Source organism: Colias eurytheme, chromosome 9, assembly GCF_061535395.1.
Source record: "Colias eurytheme isolate Ceu_HAF_F1 chromosome 9, ilColEury1 Martin Lab GWU primary, whole genome shotgun sequence".
NCBI classification, from domain to species: domain Eukaryota; kingdom Metazoa; phylum Arthropoda; class Insecta; order Lepidoptera; family Pieridae; genus Colias; species Colias eurytheme.
In genome coordinates, this window is record NC_142988.1 from 3989721 (window position 1) to 4008074 (window position 18354).

The 18354-nt window shown below is 31.8% G+C and overlaps 4 protein-coding genes across 6 annotated transcripts; 2 read left to right on the forward strand and 2 right to left on the reverse strand.

Annotated features, from left to right (window-relative positions):
• Window positions 1-1911: 1911 nt before the first annotated feature.
• LOC149905729 (uncharacterized) lies at window positions 1912-4529 on the reverse strand. Of its 2 annotated transcripts, XM_090105608.1 has the most exons (6): window positions 3928-4529; window positions 3671-3763; window positions 3269-3334; window positions 2998-3066; window positions 2318-2448; window positions 1912-2242 (listed from the first exon to the last, which is right to left on the reverse strand). In XM_090105608.1, exons 1-6 carry the CDS (start codon window positions 4220-4222, stop codon window positions 2219-2221), a joined length of 678 nt encoding a protein of 225 aa, XP_089961734.1. In that variant the 5' UTR covers window positions 4223-4529; the 3' UTR covers window positions 1912-2218. The 2 variants fall into 2 exon arrangements, with proteins under 2 accessions (XP_089961734.1, XP_089961735.1); XM_090105609.1 differs by lacking the exons at window positions 1912-2242; window positions 2318-2448 and adding an exon at window positions 2488-2653.
• Window positions 4530-6683: 2154 nt separating this feature from the next.
• Window positions 6684-8567, forward strand: LOC149905730 (uncharacterized). 2 transcript variants are annotated; one of them, XM_090105723.1, is made up of 5 exons: window positions 6692-6749; window positions 6813-6878; window positions 6970-7080; window positions 7250-7386; window positions 7469-8567. In XM_090105723.1, the coding sequence occupies exons 2-5, from the start codon at window positions 6824-6826 to the stop codon at window positions 7973-7975; spliced, it is 810 nt and encodes a 269-aa protein (XP_089961849.1). In that variant the 5' UTR covers window positions 6692-6749; window positions 6813-6823; the 3' UTR covers window positions 7976-8567. The 2 variants fall into 2 exon arrangements, with proteins under 2 accessions (XP_089961848.1, XP_089961849.1); XM_090105722.1 differs by having other exon boundaries at window positions 6684-6878.
• A 1967-nt stretch (window positions 8568-10534) lies between these two features.
• Window positions 10535-13292, forward strand: E2f2 (E2F transcription factor 2). The gene is made up of 7 exons (XM_090105667.1): window positions 10535-10749; window positions 10832-10941; window positions 11031-11132; window positions 11513-11684; window positions 12557-12637; window positions 12851-12926; window positions 13041-13292. Exons 1-7 carry the CDS (start codon window positions 10633-10635, stop codon window positions 13139-13141), a joined length of 759 nt encoding a protein of 252 aa, XP_089961793.1. The 5' UTR covers window positions 10535-10632; the 3' UTR covers window positions 13142-13292.
• A 4-nt stretch (window positions 13293-13296) lies between these two features.
• On the reverse strand, window positions 13297-17323 carry LOC149905732 (WD repeat-containing protein 46). Its single transcript, XM_090105666.1, has 11 exons — window positions 17207-17323; window positions 17030-17128; window positions 16607-16842; window positions 16190-16441; window positions 15809-15959; window positions 15436-15671; window positions 14984-15148; window positions 14688-14827; window positions 13789-13979; window positions 13564-13662; window positions 13297-13438 (listed from the first exon to the last, which is right to left on the reverse strand). Exons 1-11 carry the CDS (start codon window positions 17234-17236, stop codon window positions 13316-13318), a joined length of 1722 nt encoding a protein of 573 aa, XP_089961792.1. The 5' UTR covers window positions 17237-17323; the 3' UTR covers window positions 13297-13315.
• Window positions 17324-18354: the final 1031 nt, after the last annotated feature.

Here is an 18354-nt window from a genome sequence, read left to right on the forward strand (position 1 = left end):
GCGTTCCTGAGAAAAAGGGTCTTCACAGGCAGACAAACTTGAAAAATATATATTTTTTGCAATTATTCCTGTATCTGTACTATAAGATGTTGCTTTGTACCGAATTTCAAGATTCTGAGTTTACGGAAAGTACCCTGTAGGTTTTGAGTTTTGATTCCCTTGCGAATGTCGAAATTTGCGAAATTTTTCGGCATTTTCGGCTGTATCTTCTGATTCGTTGACATAGAAGTTTGATTTTATTCTAGCGTTAAGGTATTATAGACTTGAGTTTTTGGTATGAATATCAAGTTAATACATGCCAGTTAATACAGCGTTCATGAGTAACAGGGTTGTACCTAAGTTAAAAAATTTTAAAAATATTTTTTTATATTATAACTAGCGGTCCGCCCCGGCTTCGCCCGTGGTACATATTTACGTTTTCTCTACATAAAAACCATCCTCGTACTTCAAGTAATATAATAAAAAAAGAATTATCGAAATCGGTTCAGCCGTTCTCGAGTTATGCGCTTACCAACACATTTTGCGATTCATTTTTATATATAAGATCTAAGGAAAAATTCATGCTTTTCGCAATTAGTAAACAAAGTCGTTGTCTCTGTGCCTATGTCCCTATAATGTATGATTAAATCTTTAAAACTACGCAACGAATTTCGATGCAGTTTTTTTTAAAGATAGAGTGATTCAAGGGGAATAGTATATAATTTATAAGGATTTAGAGAAAGCGGGCGAAGCCGCGGGTGGTAAGCTAGTCTGCGTTATAAGACGTTTGATTGTACTAAATTTCATGACTCTGTGTACTCGGGAACTACCCTGTAGGTTTTGATTTCTTAGGGAGTGTCAAATTTTGCGAAAAATTTCAGCATTTACAGCTGCATATTTTGATCACGTTGGCTAAAACGTTTGAATTTTTCACAGCATCAAGGGACAGTAGACCGTAGGATTACGACATTAACAAGGGAATCAATACCTGCAGGGTATTGTCCCTGTCCCGTAAACACAGTCTTGAAATTGAGTAAAAAGTATCGTGTTATAGCACAGATGTAGTAATAACTGCGAAAACCCTAATTATTTAATTAAATTAAATAAAAATATACATTTATTTAATTGATATTCACATCAGAACTCAGGTCTATAATAACTTAAATCTGTTATTTAATTCAAATTCTATGTCAACGCAATCTGAAGAAAAAGCAATTAGAGCCGCATATTCTGTAATTCGCAACTATACTTGCAAGGGAATCATCAAACAAAACCTACACTACCTACCTACCTACTTTAAACAAAATTGTAAGATACAACATAATGAAAAAATATGTTTGCTCGGAGTCCTCGGTGCGCGAGTCCGACGCGCATTTGGCCGATTTTTTGTTGTAATTTGACTGTATTTTCTATTGTTCATTTAAAAAAAATTTTGCTATTTTATGTCTTATCCACGAACTGGGATATTTCGATATTTGAGGTTTTGTGTGAAGTGTAACAGCAAAAGTTGTAGAAAAAAAATTAATTACATACAACTTTACCATTACACTTTATTCCGCAGTTATAGATTTTTTCAAAAATCGAAAAACCTGTATTTTGTCCTTTAATTACGACCACAGGTCGACCCTAATAAATTTTTTCTATAATTTTTGTTATATTCTCTTCCATTACCGTTTGTAATTGATTTCATTGTTCTATATTACTTTTATGTCTCAAAATTCAATAAAAACATCATTTTGAACAGTATTAATTTGTTAATTTAAAAAAGTTAATATTAAATTAGTGGTCCACTTAGGTCGTGGACCTAGCCCAGGGGGGGGGTCATGACCCCGTGACCCCCCCCCTGGATCCGCGCTTGGCACAGACTAAGTACTAGATATTAAGTAAGCTCCAAGCGTTATTATTGCGAATAGGTATTAAAAATAAAACAGATTTCGTTTTCAATGTTTATTTATTTAATGCTCTTTTTCTTAATTTATTTGTTTTATATTTCATTAAAGCAATTTTATGGATTCCTGCCATTTTTTGCACATATCTCTCCTCTATAGCTCCCTTTAAAATTGTATTTATAATATTGCTCCAGTTATGGACATGAAGCCTAACAATATATGTTAAAAACATTTTTTTTAAACACATATTGTGTGTTTTCTGACACCCTAACCAGGAAAACTCCAAATCTTGAATTTTTTCTCTTATATTTGCCCCAATTTTGTTTTGGTTACAGTTATCGTTTAAATAATTATGTATTATACAACTTGCTTCCCTGTAAAACACTAGAAGTTTGGAACTTGGATAAACTAAATTACTATTTTTTAAAATAGTAATTTAGTTACAATACTTCATTATTTCCATAGGCAGCAGCCGGTTTAAGATTTTGTGTGGTTGTTTTACCCAAACTATCAGCAGATATTTTGGTTATTTGCTTCATAAATTTTCTTTTCTTTCCAGGGCAATTTTTTTTCATAAAATCTGAAAACAAAATTTATGTTACAATTTATTTTGATGATTCATTGTGGTGGTGTGGTTAATAATAATAATTTTATCACTGAAAGAGATGTGAAAAGCACTTGTAATGTACATTATATTACTAATAATAAATTACCTTTACGCTTTTGTATGATACTCTTATTTTCATGAGTAGTTTTTTCTTCTACTGAGGGTTCAGTTATATTTCCTGAAAATAAAAGTTATTTTAGTATTTGTAGTGAGCCCATCCATACAAAGACAATTCCACAGTTCCTATTCAAATGTTGTAAGCCCCAGATTTAAACAATGGCAGTTTAACTGTGAGATTGATAAGTCACATACAATAAACATATCTAAGTAACCACAAACTTAAAGATAGTGCAAGTGCACACTATACATATTGTGTGATCCTACATGTGTTATATAATTTATGAACACCACATTTTTTAGCATCTGTCAACCTTAAAAAAAAACCTTTTTCTAAATCCCATGTCTCTTGCAATCTGCACTAATAAAATCAAAGTTAACCAGTAAATAAAACCAAATACTAACCTGCATCTTCACAAAGAGTATGAAATTCTATTTCTTTGCTTAAGGAACATGAAGTTTGGTCTGCCATATCTGTAAATCGGTAACAAAACAATTACTTTTAAATATAAAGTACCTACAAACATTACATACATATGAAACTTTGAATCTAATAACAGCTAATGGAATTCTCTTAAAAACAGCTTTATAGTAAAATCTGAGAACATGAATAAAAAACTTACTAAAATTTACAAACATGGATTTATCAACCTATAAACTATCATAAATCATATACCTGTAGGTCTTTTCATAACAACTGGAATAGCTGGAATGCATGATGGATGTTCATGATAATCATCACCTAAAATCAAAGAACTTATATAAATCTATACTATAATATATTATACTAATATTATAAAGCTAAAGAGTTTGTTTGTTTGTTTGAACACGCTAATCTCAGGAACTACTGGTCCAATTTTAAAAATTCTTTCGGTGTTAGATAGCCCATTCATCGAGGAAGATATAGGCTATATATCACCACGCTAAGACCAAAAGGAGCGGAGCCACGCTGGTGAAACCGTGGAGCACAGCTCGTAACTTATAAAATCCTGTCCTGATTACTATATTATAATTTATGTTAAATATAATACCATATTATAGGATAGCTTAAATAAAAATTTGAGTGCATAATACATACCTGCCCTTCCAATGACCAACATATTATCTGTAACATTTTCATTCTCATCTGATTCCACTTTGTGATAATTGTGATCACTCAGAGCATTTTGTACTGTAACAAGTAAATACATATGTAACATTTAAAAATATAATTCAAACACAAATAGAAGGTATGTAAAGTATGTCAAAGTATTTGTTTGGAGCCATGAAACCTGTCTTACCAAGCTATTTACATAATTTTTAATCATGTTATTTATAGCTCCAGGTAGAACTCACCAGTTTCACTGGAAGACAGGGGCACGCCGTGCGCTATTTCGTCATCCGTAAATAGGCATGGGTATGAATGCCTAAGCCTCTTGCCTTCTTCATCGAACTGATATCTATCGAAGTGTTTCTCACAAACGCGTTTGTGTCGAAGTTGATCTTTCGACAATCCGATGAGGGAGGAATTAGTGGGCACCAGAAAGGACATCCACAGGTTCCTCAAATAATCTTTCTGCGGAAAACAAAAAAGCCGATTCGTCGCATTGGTTGCGGTGCAACCACCGACACAGCACTTTAATAGTCCCATGGCAAATTTAGCACTTCTTTACAGTAGAACACTATAAAGACTAGTAGAAGGTATCGTATCAAAAAACTAAGGAGTAATTGGATATTTTGGATCTCAACTCAAGCAAAAAGCGAGGAAATACACAAAACACCAGTACACTCAACTCAGTTATTCGACTGATAATAAACCTGTCCACTTATTAGTTTTATTTCGCGCGTTATTAATAAAACGTAATACATAAGCAGCTGCGCGTTTAAGTCTATTATATTGTGAAAATCGAGAAAAAATAATTAAATTATAGACACAATGGTCGTTTCATTTAAATAAATGTCAATTATTGTCAATTGTCATAACATGGCTTCTCAAAATGGCGCCGTAGCCGGAAACAAGTAGAAAAAAAAATACAGGAAGTAATGCAGCGCCACAACTAGCCATTTTGAAACTAGGCTGTCAGGGCCCTGTTTCTGATTACTTTTTTTTTTTCAATTTAATTGCTGGTTGCGGTCGTAGCGCACAGATAACATGCTTTATTCCTTATCTATGATTGGGAGCAGCCATTCAAGAAGAAGTATATGTTAATTTTAAAAAGGACTTTCTGTGAGATAAAAATAAGGATAAAACCTTGATAAAAAATTTGTTTTAAAAGAAAGAATAAGTTTATCATTACTTATCACTTGTTATCACTACATAAAGTATCAGTAGTAGAAGAACTTGAAAAAAGGGTAAAGTATCAGTAGAAGAAGTTTCACTTTTGACACGTATGCTCGTGCTCGGCACTCACTTTCTTTTTTTTCAAGTTCTTTTCCTACTTATACTATAATTATAAACAGCAACTTAAACAGATTTTACAATAAACGAACAATCTCTCTCTCAACCGTATCCTCGGCACATGCCCTTTTTTTAATGTAGCATTGCGGTAACATTAATCTGTATCCATCATTGAGGTATTATTACTAGAGAGGGCACCACGAACAAAATCTGTGCGACAAGCGCGGTGGCGCGTGGTGGTTAGTGAGTCGTACACATAGATGTAAAGCCGGTTATTAACTATTTTAACCGTGCGGTTAAAAATGCTTTTTTCGTTATTAACGGTTAATTAACCGTTTTTTTTGCTTTTTACGGTTAATAAGCACCATTAGATGGCGCTAGTGGCTTGAAATGCGCGTTGCGTGTTACGCGGTGATGCCAATTGCCAGCTAGCCGATTTCAATCTATAGTGATTTAAAGTTAACTCAAAAATGGAGCATTTTTGTAAATTTTCTTAAAAAATCTTAGAGAAAGTGTAAGAAATGTTATAGTATGCTATATATTCGTGATCTACTCAATAAGATCTTTCATTTGATAGCCCACACGGCATGTTTTGGAAATTTTTATTTTTTTCTTTGTATGCCATATTTACCTAATTACCGGGGTGGGGGGAGGGGGACCACAAAACTGGTTGGCAACATCTGTCTATAGGATGTCTGGGATCTATACAATATATATCAGAAGTCAGATTTAGGTCCGCTATTTTTGCAAACGAAACTCCACTGAGAGTCCGGTCTATTATAGGTATAGGTTTGTAGTATGAATATTTAAGATACTTAAATTGTGTTTAGTTTACGTTAAGTGACTTACAAAAAAACAAAACACAGTACCATTTTTATAGGTCGCAGTCGGATAACTAACCGTTATTTATCGCACTTTATGGGTAGCTAACCAAAAATTTAGTTAAATAACGGTAGCTAACGGGTTTTTTACAACTATAGACTCGTACACTTTGTAGATATTCTGCCTCTTATTATTTATAAATAATTAAAACCAATCAATGTAACAGATAAATATTGTTTATCTTATTAAAAAAAATGTGAATAAACTTATCAATTAAAACCAATCAATGAAACAAATAAATATTGTTTATCTTATTAAAAAAATGTGAATAAACTTATCAATTATTAAAACCAATCAATGTAACAAAAAAAATTGAATTTGAGACGATTGACTCTAGCTCGTGTTAAAAATAGTGTAGTACCTACCGATGTCCTCTCTAATACGTAGTACATATAACTCAATGGTCAGCAGTGGTGGCTCAGTGGTGAGACCTCGGACTTCGAATCGATAAGTCCGGGGTTCGAGACCGGGCGAGCGCGCAGGAAATAAATTGATTTTTCAATTTATCTGCGCATGTTGTAACATCACCACTGCTCGAACGGTGAAGGAAAACATCGTGAGGAAACCGACATGTCGAAGAATCAAAAGTTCGACGATATGTCATCCGCCAACCCGCACTTGGCCAGCGTGGTGGATTATGGCCTGTACCCTCATAGGAGGCCCGTGTCCCAGCAGTGGGAACATATATGGGCTGATGATGATGATGATGATAACCCACAGAGCTTACCACAGAGTATTCATTCTGTATCATTGTGTCATTGTCATCTAAAAACTGTCAGAAGTTAATTGTCAGTCGTGAGCTATATTACTTGCTCTGTGGTCGTGAGTCGACTGTCGACCCGTTTTGTATACAAATCAATGTTTATAAGTTTTAAACATTTTAAACCCTTATAAAATAGTAAGATACAAACAAAATATTGAAGATATTGAAGAATAGCGCCAACATAATTAATAAATACAGTTGTTGCAGAGATGGATGAAAACATAGATAATAACGTTGCGGTATTAGCTATACTCGACAATCAATGTAAGTTGTTAGATAAATAAAAACTATTTCCATTATTTTATTCAAGTTATGTAATAATGAGGATATTAACTATATATTTCTTCATTTTTAGGCGGTGGCACATTAGAATCTCCTTTTAAACAAACTGTAAATATTACAAATTATAGTCATGCACATACTATTAATCAAGAAGAGACTGATTCACATGAAACAAACAAACAAAGTAAGCAAAAATTATCAACCAGAAGTTTATATACCTACTGACTTACTTATATTGCCAGGCATACACTGAATTTTTTCATTAGTATAGGTACTGTAAAATTTCTTATTGTGCAAAAAATGGATGCGTTGAAAAACGTGTTAACACTTTGTTTTTAATGCCTACATTACAGATGTTATTTGGACTAAAAATGCTACATTGATGCTCCTAAATTTATATGAAACCAAATTAAGTACTTTAGATAATCCTAAGAAAAAATCGAAAATGTGGTCAACAATGGCAGAAGAATTAAAATCATTTAACATTGAGGTATAATTCATATGTCTATTTGGAAACATATAAAACAATTTTTAACTAACAATAGATTTAGTAATATTAAAGGCTTTTTTAGGTAACGCCAGACCAAGTAAGATGGAAAATAAATGCTCTAACAAAAAAGTATAAAGATTGTCTTGATAATGGACAAGTCTCAGGATTTAAATATTACAATGAAATGCATCAAATACTCGGAAAATACAATGAAGATAATGACACATATAGGATATCATCTGGTGTACAAGAACAAATGAGTAAGGACAGTTTATTAAGCAGAAAGCTCCCATATAAAAATGGTACGTCATTTAGAAAATTAAAAATGGAGCGCAGAGCTAAAATTGAACTGGACAAGCAATGGCTACAATATTTAAGAAGGCAAGAAGAACAAAAGCAAACAAGAGATGAGAGATACGAAAGATCTTTGCGATTGAGGGAAGAGGAGATTGCATTGAGAAAGAAAGAATTAGATATTAAACAGACTATAGCCTTGAAAAAGTTACAATTAAAGGAGAAACATCAAGAAGAAATGCTCAAAATTGAAAGGGAGAAGTGCTTTTTGTTGCGCAAGTTATTGGGTGAATGACCAAGTAAAAATAGGGTCTATCAATAGAGAAACCAAAGGGATTGCATAATAATAAATGATAGTGCTAAAAGGTTCTAGATATAATGTGATGAAACTTAAACCAAGTTTTATTTAATTATAAACAGACAAAAATGAGGGAATAATAAAGGAAGGGTTTCAAATAAAATGCAAATATGTAAATAAATTAAATGAAGATTATAATAAAGTTAATATTTTTTTATTTCTTAAAGCTAGTTCTACTTGGTAAAAAATAAATGAAAAACTATTTTAACAATTCTTGACTAGTATAAAATTTTATCTTACCAAAAGTTATGTTATTCTTATTTAAGTAGATTTTAGACATTAAAAATCTAAATACATTTAGTTATAATCCAACATCATCTGAGATCTGGAGTTTAGTTTAGTTCTAATTCACCTGTAGTAGTATTGATCTTGTGAATTTATTTTTAAATCACTCTTCTAACTGATCATTTTCATTGACACAATAATTGTGTAATATACATGCTGCTACAATTGTATCAGTTATAAAAGCAATATTTCTGTACACACCAAACAGCTTTATCCTTTTAAACCTAGATTTTAATAAAGCAAATGCCTTTTCACTTATTTTCCTTGCCGATACATGTAGAGAGTTAAACTCTCTCTGTGTCAATGTTAATCTTTTATTTTCCCTATATGGTGGCACCAGCCAAGACAAAGAAGGATATCCCGAATGTCCAATAAGATATACATTGTATGGGAATAACAAGTTTTTATCCTTCAATGTTGTATTGTACAATGGTGATTTCTTCAATGTTCTAAAACAATTCGACGAACCTGGTTCTCCACAGTAAATATTTGTGAACCTTAAATTAGCATCCACTGTTGCTTGAAGAACTATAGAAAAGTACCCTTTTGCATTACAATATTCTCTTGCATTCTTGGGCTTTTCAATTTTCACATGCAGACAGTCAATAACTCCTATCACATTTGAGATTCCAGTTTTTTCGTAAAATGTGTTACTAATGTCTTTTATATTTTCAATCTCTGTTGGCCATTTAATGGTATCATTTAATTTGGTTAACAACCAAGCAACCACTCGTCTGATTACTCGAAAAGTTGATGATATAGATATATCAAACCTAGTTGCAATTGGTGTTAATGATTCAATACTTGAAATAAACGTTAAGAAGATATAAAAACAAAGTTTTGGTTCTAATGGCTTTAGTCCAAATTTGTGGGTAGCTATAAATCCTGATTTTTCCAAGTCATCTGTAAATATTATTATGATTAATTGGTAAAAAATAACATTAAAATTACTAACATAATTCAAATTTATTACCGATAAGTCTATTTGCTGTTTCTCTTGATAATCGTAGGCGATTCTTAAATTCTACATCAGTCCAAGACTCAATACAATGCAAGTAATCATCAACTCTTTTTTTCTTAGATCTTAATAGATACTGCATTAAGGGGAAAAATAATGTATCCTCACTAGTATCATCATCATCGCTTAATTCAGTAATGCTTTGTGTATCACTCCAATCACTAGATTTGCTGCTATAACTCTTGTCTATACATGACTCTGATAAAAATACAGCGAGTGTTCTCTTTTCCATCAGTAGCACTAATTAAATAATATGTAATCTGTATTTATTATTTCGAAATTCCCACACCATAAAAGTTTGTATTGAATTTTTATTCATATGCTATGTTTATACAAATAATACATTTATTATGATGATATCTGCTTGCTTTTGATGATCGAGTATTACACTATATAAAATTAAATGTTTTCAACTTTTTATTCATGGTACCTACATAATTTTTTTGTTTTGTTTTGGAATTTCGGCTCTAAAATTAGGATTCTGAACACCTGTCTGAACACAGAACAAATCCTGACAATTGACATCAGAGTAGTCTCAGAGGAATAAACCTAATAATGCTTCAATGCTTGAGACTTGAGAGCTCACTTGAGAGAGTAGTACAATTGACATTAACTATTTGACGTTTCGTTCACAGAAAGAATACAAAATATAATTAATAAAGCTAAATGAAAAATACACAGTATAAAAAATGTATACGATTTTTTTGAATAAATTTCACACGTTTGAGAAACGTGTTTTGGATGAAGTTTCCTACAAGTTTCCGGATGCTGTCGCTCCCCAACACAGCTCCCCAACTATTTGTTACTTATTAAATATTAAGTATATAATCTGTGCTATTGGGCCTTTATTTGGCTTTGGTTGATGTCTAGGCTTTTTTCTCGTTTTCAGTCTTTTCAGAATATATTATAATATAATGCTCTCTGTGCCTATTTGAGCATTTACCTCTCTATTATTAATTTTATTGTTTAAATTAATATTGTTTTTATCATAGCTTATATTAAATTAATTTATATACATTAATTAATAAAATTATTTGAAAATTATTTTCAATCCCACAGTTCAATCCACATTTCTTGTTTGTGGTCTAAATAACAAAATTCTATTCTGCCTGTGGTATGGAAAGTTTCGTTATTGGTGATCTGTGGCCTAACCATTGACAACAGGTAAAAAAAAGTAACGGTTCTACCAACATTAGAAAAATAATTCTATGGTCCCGCCGCAACGCAAAATTGTGCTTCGTTTGATAAAAAACGATTATTTTATGAAATTTATTTAATAAACACTACAAATATGACCGAAATAGGTGGATACAGTTACAAAAGATATGAGAAATCGTTAGGTTTATTGACTACAAGATTTGTATCACTATTGCAAAAAGCGAAGGACGGTGTTTTGGACCTGAAAGTTGTAAGTAAACGCCTTGTCAAATGGCACCAAAAAACGACGATTTGAAAATATTTTCATACCGTTGTTGAAATTATCGTTACAGGCTACAGAACTATTAGCTGTTCGTCAGAAACGAAGAATCTATGATATTACCAACGTTTTGGAAGGTATTGGTCTCATAGAAAAGCGAAGTAAAAATAGTATACAGTGGATGTAAGTGATAAAAATAAAAAAGTTTGTTTATTTTGCAAGCTTTGAAACTTGTGTTTAAAAATTTTAAATGTTGAAAATAAATATTTCAGAGGAGCATCTCCTGATGGCACTTCAAGTGAATTTTGTGCAAAAGTAAGCACATTGAGAAATCAAGTCCATCGCTTAGAAGAGCATGAAAATTTATTAGATAAGTATGTTTAGTTATCCTCATAATGTTTGTTGTTAATATTCTCTTAATCAAATAAACATATGCTTGAAATTCAAGTTCCCCTTGGCTTTGTAGGTATATTTGGATTTATATGGCATATTAGTTGGAGTTGCATTTGAATAAATTAATGCCATGCCATAATATATACGTGTGCCATATAATAATTAAATTGTATTTAAATAATCACAAATTAATTATTAAACCTTCACTATTACGCTGATTACTCTGACCTGCAATTTCACACACATCATACAATAGCCTATATTTGTTAAATGAATTACAACCAAAAGTAATAATTCAATTTGAGCCAAACATATCTTTATATTATCTTTTTCTATAAACAATTAATTTTTGACATTTCAGACAAATGCATTACATTGAGCAAAGCATTAAAAATGTACTTGACGATAAAGACAATAAGGCACTCTCATATGTTACCGAGAGAGATATCAAGAAGTGCTTTGAACATGAACAAGTATTGGTGTTGGAATGTCAGCTTGGTACCAAGCTGGCCTTTGGTTGTGACCCGTTTGAGGTATGGAGTTTTGTATTTATACTAATATTATAAAGCTTTAAAGTTTGTTTGTTTGAACTCGTTAATCTCAGGAACTACTGGTCCGTTTAGAAAAATTACTTCAGTGTTAGATAGCCCATTTCTCGAGGAAGGCTATAGGCTATATATCAACAGGTACGGAGCTACGGGGGTGAAACCACAAAGCGCAGCTATTTAAAAATACAAGGATATGTTAAGACGTTGAATGAATTGAAATGCGTTTTTTTCTTTGTATTGTACTTACGTCAATTCAAACAAGAATAATATATAGGAATTTGGTTGGTTATAAGACAATTCTGTTTATCGGCAGTTGATGATATGAAATAATATTTATATCCAATATAAATTTTTGTGAAAATGTTTGCAACTCTGTATACATAACTAGTTTCCGCCCACGACTTTGTACGTGCATCCCCGTTTTTCCCTGTTCCCGCAAGAATTTCGGGAAATCCTTTCTTAGCGGATGCCTACGTCCTAACATCTACCTGCATGCCAAATTTCAGCCCGATACGTCCAGTGGTTTGGGCTGTGCATTGATAGATCACTATATCAGTCACCTATGAGTTTTATATATATATAGATTACAAAGAAATAAACTCATTTAGATCTTTAAAGTATTTTAGACCCTAATTCAAATATTTCATTAGACACTTATTCTGGCTTGATGGATTTAAGAAGCCTTATTTTATAAAGATGTAGCATCCTTTTAATACAAACGTAAAATATTAGTAGAAATTTTTATAAACAATGATTGAGAAAGCATATAATCTGTTATTCTTTAGTTTCACATAAACAAAAATATACCAAATCTTTATCTTGTTGTTTTAATGATAATAAATATAATGAAATTTCAGGATGAAAAACACTGCCTCCTTCATTTAAAGTCCCATGATCCAGTGGGAGTCATCCTTTTATGTGACGCTGACAAGGAAAAGGTAATTAAATTGTAAATTAATAAAATAAGTCATAAAAGTGAATGAAAAATTTTGCTGTTAAAATAAGAGTGTGTGTGGACTTCTTTGGCCAGATGCAAAGATACCAAACTTGTGCCTTACTCCATGACGTGACGGTATTGCCATGACGCGACCTTTAAATTATTATAATTTACATAAGATGTTTAAAAATGACTGTGATTTTTATTATTATAGGATATGGATGAAGACAGTACTGACAAAGAAGTTGAGGGTTATACAGAAGGGTCAAGCAATATTACAAATAATTCAAGTAAGTTGTATATATTATTACAATTGTAAAATTTAAAGAAAAAGTATTATCAAATCATAAAGTAAAACAAGGTTTCCTACTGTGATATTCATCTTTTTATATTTCTTGTTTCAGATTATCTTTTAAGATTAAGTCCACCGATAACAAAGCATGATTTTTCGTTTTCATTGCGTGGATCAGAGGGTTTGTGCGATTTATTTGACATACCTTGTTAACTATCAATTTTACAGTATTTTGTGACAATTTTCTTTTAAAGAATGTTTTTACATATTATTTTGTGATCATGTTGACTTTGTAAATAAATCATGTAAATATGAAACAATCAAAAGTATACACTAATAAAGAAAGTTTATTGTGAATAAAAGAAATATTTCTTGTACAAAGTGATTTTATTTCTTTGTTTTTGGTTTTGAAACAAATCTGTCTAATACACCAAATGATTGTTTCGGCGCCTCTTGCTTTTCTGGTTCATTCAGCATCTTCTTTACTTCAATTGCCTGATTAATGAGTTCCTGCAAAGAAAAAAGTGTAAGTTGAGTTCTAAGATTGTAAGATCTTAATATAATAAATTTATAACAATTATACATAAAATAATATAATAAATATACAGACATCCTTGAAACTATATATATCTCACCTTTCTTGCTACTTCCTTGATTATTTTCTTTCTTGCAATATCAGTAATACCTTTCTTTTTATGTCTTGGTTTAATATCAATCTTCTTATTTTTGACATGCTGAAAAAAAATATAAAGAACACTAAAAATTATGATTTAAAGAGATTTATGCTTTAATTGAGAATTTAAAAGTAGTGACTTCAACTCAAACTGAATTTTAATTAAAAAAATTATGAGTAGTTTTACCAGTAATTTAGATTTAGCTTCAATTTTGTCCTTCATAGTTGGTACATCCACTTCGACAACTTCAAACGGATTAAGTGTAATAAGTTCCGCAGGTATTTTCTCAAGTAAAGCTTTAACTTCCGCTTCTTTCCGTTGCGTCTTCGTCTGGTAGGGATTACTTTCATACGCGTCGAAGTTGGGCTCACCACTGCCTATAGAAATTGATTAAAAATTAATTATCTTAATTCTTAATATCTTATATATAAAATTCTTGTGTCACAATGTTAGTCTGCATACTCCTCCGAAACGGGTGGGCCGATTCTCATGAAATTTTCTGTGCATATCGGGTAAGTCTGAGAATCGGCCAACATCTATTTTTCATATGTACCACGGGCGAAGCCGGGGCGGACCGCTAGTTATATTATAAAGGCGAAAGTTTGTAAGTATGGATGTATGGATGTTTGTAACTCTTTCACGTAAAAACTCCTGAATGGATTTGAATGAAACTTTACCACAATATAGCTTATACATCAGAATAACACATAGGATAGGTTTTATCCCGGAAGTCCCACGGGAACGGGAACTATGCGGGTTTTCCTTTGAAAACGCGGGCGAAGCCGCGGGCGGAAATCTAGTATAAAGATAAAAGAGCGTGCGTGCCGAGCACACGTGTCAGAAGTGAAACTTCCTTGGCCAGATTAAAAGATACCAAAATCGTCGCTCTACTCCATGACGTGACGGTGTTGCCATGACTCGACCTTGAAATTTTCTCAACGAACTAAAGAAGTTTCACTTCAAATAAATACTCTATTTTGATTATCATTATATTACTGGATAATTCAATACATAGGTTTTATAGATTATCTCAATAAAATTAACAAAAGAAAAGCACTTAATTCAATATGAAAATCAATTTTTACCTGGTACAATGATGCTAGTGAATCCTTTAGAAGTACCGATTCCTAACACATCTTCATATGGACAAAACTTGAAATTGCTAATTGTTCTGGCCATTTTGTGTCTCATATAAGCTTTATCCGAGGTTTGTGTACAACAATTACTGTAATAAAAATAAAATTAATGGACAATCCAAATATAGTGTCTGAATTTTGAAGAAAAATCACCAAGTATAAACATATTATTTGAAGTGTCATTCATTAAAATGTAAAAAATATTCGGTTATTTCATAAGAAAAGTTCATAAAAAAACTACTTACTCATAAATTTCAACAATATCACCAAGTCCAACAGCTAACATATCTTTCTGGGAGAAATCCAAATCAACTGCTGGTGACATTAATTTGTAATGTTGCAGGGGTCCGTCTAAATTTCGAATGTCCCATATTTTTAAACTTTTGTCTACACCAGTGGTTGCCATATAACTAAAAAAACAGTATTTGATTTATTACTTAAATAGGTATTGCATATTTGTCATTATTAAATAATAAATTAATCTGGAAGAGTTATGGTCATTAGTTAATTACAATAAACAATTTATTTAAAATTCAAATGGATTCTTAAAAAGGCTGTTTCTGTTTGTATAAAATTTCCATTTTGCAATGAACATCTTTGTATTTTACCTTCTTTAACAATGCAATAGCAATGCTTGACTTAATTTATTTCAACATCTAATCTTATAAATTAATATAGATCTAAAAGTTTTATTTACCTTCCCCTTTTATCAACCGCAATAGCTGTCAATGGCGTTTTATGACATAATATTTTCGCTAATGGCTTCTTGACCATGGGCGACCAGAGAGATACAACCCCTTTAGAATTACCTAAACATATTGTTGCATTGTATGGATTCTGTGTCATAACAGCTGTTCTCCCTAACTGATTGTTGTAGTGACCAACTATTTCTCCTATTGATATATCTAGCCATGTCATGAAGCCAAATTCATTCTGTAAAATAAGTTATTAATATTCACTTATAGAAAAAGGTAAAGAAATAAAGAAAATTTGGAGGAAATATTAGTAAAATATGCTATTAGACCTATTTAGTTTTAATAATCTAAATTACATAAAAAAAAATCACTTACCACTGCTGCAAGTAAGAAGTGGTATGGAAGGAATTCCATCCTTAATATTTTATCCATTTTCTTAATACAATGGATTTCTGTCCCTGTATTGTCATAAATATATAGCCATTCCTTTTGTGCTGCTGCTAGCATTGTTTCTACATGTAACCAACTGTAATTTTTATGAGTACAATATGAAAACAATAAAAGAATTATTGAAAAAAAGTGAAAAGAAAAATCAAACCAACTCGCTATATAAGAGGTCTCTTAGGATGTTGAAAATAGATTAGATCAAAAAATTTAACAACTTTGTAACAGTCACAAAAATTATTAATAGCTAATAAGTAACTTTCTAAAGCATAAGCTGAGTTGTAATGTTTTAAAATTAAATTCAGGGATTACCTTATGTCATGAATAGATTCCATAACATTGATTTCACAATGCAATCTCTTAGTAACCCAATCAAACGCAGCCAAGTGACCTTTACTACTCCCCAAAAGGAGATGTCTGCCATTCTTAGAATATTTAGCTCGGTAAGGACCAAAATCCAAATTTAGATCAAATATTTTTGTTGCAGCTGTGATGTCTACATTTTCAGCAATCATTGACTGAGTTATACTTGTAGTTCTGTGGCCTTCATCTACCTCCAAATAACTGAAATTTGTATAAATCAACTGTTATGAATTTTTACTTTTATAGAGTATATATTTGATGAAATAGGGTTGAAAGTTAAAAATTCAATAATATCAGAATAAAAAATGTACTACGTTAAAATCTTTTGAGTTTAAGAACAATAAAATAAAATATAGGTATACATACCCTGCATTTTCTGTGAGTAGGATATCTGCTCTAGCCGCCTGTTCTTGAGCATATTTATACTTATTTTCTTTCTTCTTTAATTTTAATGCATACAGGGGATGCTTAACACCTTTCCCTTCAAAGCCTTCACCACGGGAATGTTTTTCTAATTTTTTTTTATCAATTGGTGCCTTTCCAGATAATGCTTTATTTTTATCACTTTTAAATTTTTTTGTATTATTATTGTAATTCAGTTTCTATAAAAAATAAACATTATATACTTAACTTATAATAATTTAATATAAGTGAATTTTAATAATTATCGCAGTGAAAACAGAGCGGCTAAACTGTACATTATAGGGCGTGGAGTTGAGAGCGAGCGCGAAAACACAAAAATGTTTAATGTTTTTTGTAATATACTTGTATGAAATATATATGTCTTACTTGTATATGATGTTTAGAAAGAGGTTTCATTTTTACATGAAATACTTCCATTTCATTTTTATTTTCTTCATCTTCTCCCGTATTGTGGAAGTAGCGTTTCTGAAAATATGGTTATGTTATTATTTACCTTGCAATAGTAAAATAAAAAGTAAGGCAATGATAAAGTAGTATACATACATTTTTCCCTGTGCCTTCATTCGTGTCCATTTTAGTATACTTAAATCAACGTTGATATTAAAAAACAGCTTTATTTTAAGTTAATTTTGCGATTAACCATGCTGATGATTTACATTTTACAATTGAATTCACTGTCAAGTGTCAAATGTCAATTGTCAAATTATGTCAACAGTCAAAGTCAATCTGTCCCTTAACCCTTCAGTGGGATCAGAAGTTGCTACTAAAAAAAAAGAAGAAGAAGACGCCATGGGGTGCGTTCACATGTGTGTTCAATGCTTAGAAGAATCATGGACGTTATAATTACCTACTTCGTTTATTTGTAAGATTTAAAACTTCTTATCTAAGTGTACCTATATTATAAGGTTATTACACTATTTTCTAATAGCTCGTGGTAAATTATTTTTTATGTATGATATTACCAAAAGACCACGACCTGAAACCAAGCTTATACAGGGTGTAATCGTTATGTGTGCACAGGCGATTATTCCGTAACTATTACAGATATCAAAAAACTTTAAACTGATAACATAACAATATTTTTCAAAATCTGTTCAGTAGCATGATAATTACAGTGCCACAAACTTATCTGACCCGGTGGCAAAAACTGGAACTACGTGCCGCCATTTTGAAATGTCACATTTTCACAGACTTTTCATAGGGCGTATTCAGAAAGAAAGCTTGAAACTTATAAGCGCTTATAAGCGCTTATCGGCGCTTATAAGCGCTGGTAACCCGCGCAGGAAAATATATAAACATGCGCTTATAAGCGCCGACAAGTTTGTTGAAACTTGTTGAAACTTGTCGGCGCCTATCAGCGCTTATAAGCGCATGTTCATATATTTTCCTGCTCGGGTTACCAGCGCTTATAAGCGCCGATAAGCGCTTATAAGCGCTTATAAGTTTCAAGCTTTCTTTCTGAATACGCCCATACGGAATATTTTGTTTATATAAAAGAAAGCGACATCAGTGACACTGTCACCGGGTCAGATAAGTTTGTGGCACTATATATTATAATGGATGTATTCCGTTATGCACTGCGACCACTGTAAGGTGTGACGTCAATTCAGTATACTGTGAAGCCGTTCCTTTATAGCCAGTTATACTGGTTACAATTTAAAACGGAACGCAATCCAGTATACTGTCAGCCG

Coding starts and splice junctions, on each gene's coding strand:
- LOC149905729 (XM_090105608.1), bottom strand. CDS start 4,222: ATGGGACTATTAAAGTGCTGTGTCGGTGGTTGCACCGCAACCAATGCG. Junction 3,067..3,268: donor TGTTATGAAAAGACCTACAG/GTATATGATTTA, acceptor ACCGATTTACAG/ATATGGCAGACCAAACTTCA. Junction 2,449..2,997: donor TACTCTTTGTGAAGATGCAG/GTTAGTATTTGG, acceptor TTTTGTTTTCAG/ATTTTATGAAAAAAAATTGC.
- LOC149905730 (XM_090105722.1), top strand. CDS start 6,824: ATGGATGAAAACATAGATAATAACGTTGCGGTATTAGCTATACTCGAC. Junction 6,879..6,969: donor AGCTATACTCGACAATCAAT/GTAAGTTGTTAG, acceptor CTTCATTTTTAG/GCGGTGGCACATTAGAATCT. Junction 7,081..7,249: donor ACATGAAACAAACAAACAAA/GTAAGCAAAAAT, acceptor CCTACATTACAG/ATGTTATTTGGACTAAAAAT.
- E2f2 (XM_090105667.1), top strand. CDS start 10,633: ATGACCGAAATAGGTGGATACAGTTACAAAAGATATGAGAAATCGTTA. Junction 11,133..11,512: donor CATGAAAATTTATTAGATAA/GTATGTTTAGTT, acceptor TTGACATTTCAG/ACAAATGCATTACATTGAGC. Junction 12,638..12,850: donor GTGACGCTGACAAGGAAAAG/GTAATTAAATTG, acceptor TTATTATTATAG/GATATGGATGAAGACAGTAC.
- LOC149905732 (XM_090105666.1), bottom strand. CDS start 17,236: ATGGACACGAATGAAGGCACAGGGAAAAAT. Junction 17,129..17,206: donor ATGAAGGCACAGGGAAAAAT/GTATGTATACTA, acceptor CCATATTTTCAG/AAACGCTACTTCCACAATAC. Junction 13,439..13,563: donor TCAAGGAAGTAGCAAGAAAG/GTGAGATATATA, acceptor TTTTCTTTGCAG/GAACTCATTAATCAGGCAAT.